Source organism: Pteropus alecto, unplaced genomic scaffold (assembly GCF_000325575.1).
Source record: "Pteropus alecto unplaced genomic scaffold, ASM32557v1 scaffold60, whole genome shotgun sequence".
Lineage (NCBI taxonomy): Eukaryota > Metazoa > Chordata > Mammalia > Chiroptera > Pteropodidae > Pteropus > Pteropus alecto.
In genome coordinates, this window is record NW_006430726.1 from 1066332 (window position 1) to 1069912 (window position 3581).

The 3581-nt window shown below is 48.3% G+C and overlaps 1 protein-coding gene across 1 annotated transcript in view; it reads left to right on the plus strand.

Annotated features, from left to right (window-relative positions):
• AGBL1 (ATP/GTP binding protein like 1) overlaps window positions 1-3581 on the plus strand; it is a 505804-nt gene that overhangs the window by 10660 nt on the left and 491563 nt on the right. The window contains exon 5 of the mRNA XM_015593333.1: window positions 965-1058. Coding sequence (XP_015448819.1) covers window positions 965-1058 — 94 coding nt within the window. The remainder of the gene's footprint in view (window positions 1-964; window positions 1059-3581) is intronic.

The window sequence follows — 3581 nt, forward strand, 5'->3', positions numbered from 1 at the left end:
ATCCTGTGGATTCCTCTTATGTTTTTTTGACATGACCAGAATGCTCCCTAAAACATGATTGGAATGCTCCCAGTAGGGTACACGGGAGAGGCTGGGGCATCACCGGAGATGAGAGTGACATCCAGAGGTTCTTATGTCCAAAATACTTATCTGAAGTCACTTAGGATGACCAGCTACCCCTTTGAGTATTATCCAGATCTCTGGCTGTGTTTTTATAACCATCTAATTGGGCAAAATGGCAAACATTTCTCAGGTTAGTTACCTCTGAGCAGGAAGAACTAATTCTTCCTTTGACATTGTGATGGATAGAGGCATAGTCAAGTCTCAGTCTCAGTCATGGGAGGTCCAAGCAGAAATGTCTTAGGGGCATTTAGAACTAGAATAGAACAGAAAGAGCGCTCTCTTCTTCGTTAGGCTACATCTTAGAGTTTTAAAGGAGTCAGTCCAGGTTGTACCGAACCTTAACCCATCCACCTGCGACTTTCTCATCATGCAGTCTCCAAATGGCAGAGCAGGTCTAAGAAAGGGCTTTATAGGAGACTGGCAGAGTGTGTATGTTCGTCTGTCTGCCTGTGCGTGTGCATGCCTGTGTGCGTGAGTGCTCGTGCCTGTCACCTAGGGATCTCCTTACAGAAACATCTTCTCTTCAGCAAGTGCCGTGACTATTCTGATGGAGACGTGCCACTGGCCATTAGAAAACATGTGATGTCATGGCTGGGGCCCCCTTTGGAAAGAAGGTAGTGTGGGAAGTTCACATGGGCCTTTCAGGTGATCCTGACTTCCGAGCCAGGGATGGAACAAGACCATCGAGTCCCTCTGCTTTTAAGTGGCCTTTGGTGAGGAAGGCGGTGGACCCCTGCCCCCCACCCTCACCCCCGATCTTTTAGGCTCGCTCTGTAATGCTGAACGTAACGCTTGGTTCATAACTGCTGTTCCATAACTGCTGTGCCTTCGTCTTTCTCAGTCACCACGGGGGCCATGCTGGGAATTAATGGAGCCATGGAACTTCTCTTCAAGGTCATCACCCCTTACACGCAGAAGCGCACCCGAATAATCAGGTAGGGAGTGCCTTTTCTTTTTTTTAGTGCCTTTTATTTTTTTAGGGCCTTTGCCGTCTGTGTAACGCAGATGGAGATGCGGAGACGGAGCTGGCCTCACGGTGCTTCCGGCTCAGCTGAGTGAGGACTCACCTCGTAGCCTTGTGGCAGTGACTCCGTCCTATCTGAACCTGCCTCTCCCCTGATGCACACCTCATGTCCTCTGGTCCTCCCAGGAACCCTGGGTGGATATGTCAGTATCCTCGTTTTCAGGCGAGGAAATGAAAACGTGGAAAGGGGCTTGTCCACCGTCCCAATGCTAGGACACGCCGCAGCTGGGATAGAATCCAGAGCTTCCTGACTCTGAAGCCCGTGTTTTCGGCCCAAAGCTTGCAGGTCTTCCTCTCCCTCCCAGTGGCTCTACCACTGGGAATACAGTCCCTAAAAAGTAGTCCAGAAATGACAGGGGAAGGTGGCGTTCCTCTAGGTGTCCAAAAGAATCAACTCGTTAAATTTCTGGTATGAAATCTGGGCCTTTGAGTAGTCCATCGTGGTTGCGTGCTGGTTTTGAGCTGTTGTTTTTTTGTTTTGTTTTGGTTTTTGATGATTGGAAAAGGAAACTCTGCCATTCTCTCTTGCTCCATGCACTGGAGTGGAGTGAATCACACACTTAAGCAGGCAGATGGTTAGACGTGAAGGCTTTAGAGACCTTCAGAACCATTAAGAGCCATCATTTTGGGGAGTGACTCGGCGAGGACCTGGAAAGAATATTAGAAAAGATTCAGCCAATTTCTGAGATCTATGGGGTCGTCGGCCAAGTCGCATTTCCACGCGCAGCCACGATACGTTCTGCATCTCGGCATCAATCTCAGGCTCGCCTTCCACCTGATTATTTTTCTCTCAGGTCACCAGGTAGTGAATGCCATTATCATCCATTCTCACCTGCGGCTCTCGACACTAGCCTTTCTTAGAGTGGACTACGTTATATCTCAGTAAAAAAAAAAAAAGTTTGTCAAATAGCTCGAGAAATACTGGATTTAACAAAGGTAGGTAGATTTCTTGGAGATGTCTCAGTCTTGGTGAAGCCGACACATAGTCAGGATATCCAAGATGGGTGAGCAGTATATGGTCTTCCAAAACCGATTTGGCCAGGGGACTGTTTTTGTGTGGAAACCAGCTCTTTTGGGGAGAGTCAGTGTGCTACATACCTCATTTTAGAAGCTTCGCGTCGAGAGTGCAAACGTCTTACAAAATGGGACTCGGCGAAATTCTATCAGGGGGTCTTCATCTGATAAATACAAAACTTCGGAGTCACAAACTCAGTGACCCGCCCCCCTCCAAAAAAAAAAAAAGTCAACTTTCATGATTTTTCTGTAGTTCAACTTCATTTCTGTCTTAAGCGTCCACCGACGTTCATCTGGATCCGTGCGATTTGGATGTGTGTCTGGCTTTTATCGTTTTGTGTAGGCCTTTGCCGCTGACATCTGCGGCCTTCACATGTCCTCTGGTCACCGGTCCATGACCTTCGTCTTTTTGCTGTATTCACAAGGACCGTTCTGTGAATGCTGCCGTTTGCATTCCTGTGTTTGGCAGCTCAGGAATATGTGGTTGCTTCCCCTACGTTACGCGAAAATCTCTCGGATGTCCGCAGGGCGCCTTCGTCTACGCGTCTCTCATTCAGCCATCTCTTCTTTGCTGCTCGGGTGCCATGCTGTTTGGAAGGCTTCTATAGGAAGCCGTTCCCTGCTAATCTTGTCACTTGGCCCCTTCTTTCTGGGGTCCTCACGGCTTTTATTGCTTTGCTCATCTATGCAGAGCAGGGTGTGGAAAGAGTAAGCGACAAAACCCAGAAGCTCCCTTTGCAGAGACTCACACCGGGGACCCCTCGACTGCTCTTTTTCTCCTGCAAAGGGAGTTGAATCGATGCACAGACGTGATCGAGGTGCCACAGGAAAATGAGAACGTGATCCCAGAGATCGCAGAGGTGGGTGTCTCCAATGATAAAAGGGGCCTTTCAGGACCCGAGGGCGTGTTTCTGTATTTCTGGTCTTTCCTGTAAAATTTGGGCAGAATGGTTCCCCTTCTTGAGCCAAACGACAGAACCAAACCTTCAGAGAAGACGGGGTTCCCCCCCATTACGGTATAGCTGTCATTGCTGTGGCGTTTATTATGTGCCCTGCCCTGTGCTAAGCTCTTTGCGTGCATCATCTCATTCGATTCTCTCCTGTACTCTGTGAGGCAGGTGCACTTATTCCCCCCAGTATTATAGGGGGGAAAAGAATTGAAGCGGAAAGGATTTTGAGTAACAAGCTGGGATTTAAGTGAAAGAGCTGGGATGTAAACCTGTCCGGTAGTCGAACCTTAGCTGGAGTATCTTACCCAGTCTGTCGCCAGCATTTTGTCTAAACCACCATAACCTGGTAAGGTTTGTTTAAATTTTGTTACCGTCTAAACGGCCTGTACTCGTGGAACAATTGGCTGAACGATAGGACAGTCTTTCTCCTCAACGGAATGGTTATTTCCTTGCAAAGGCTAAGTAAGTGT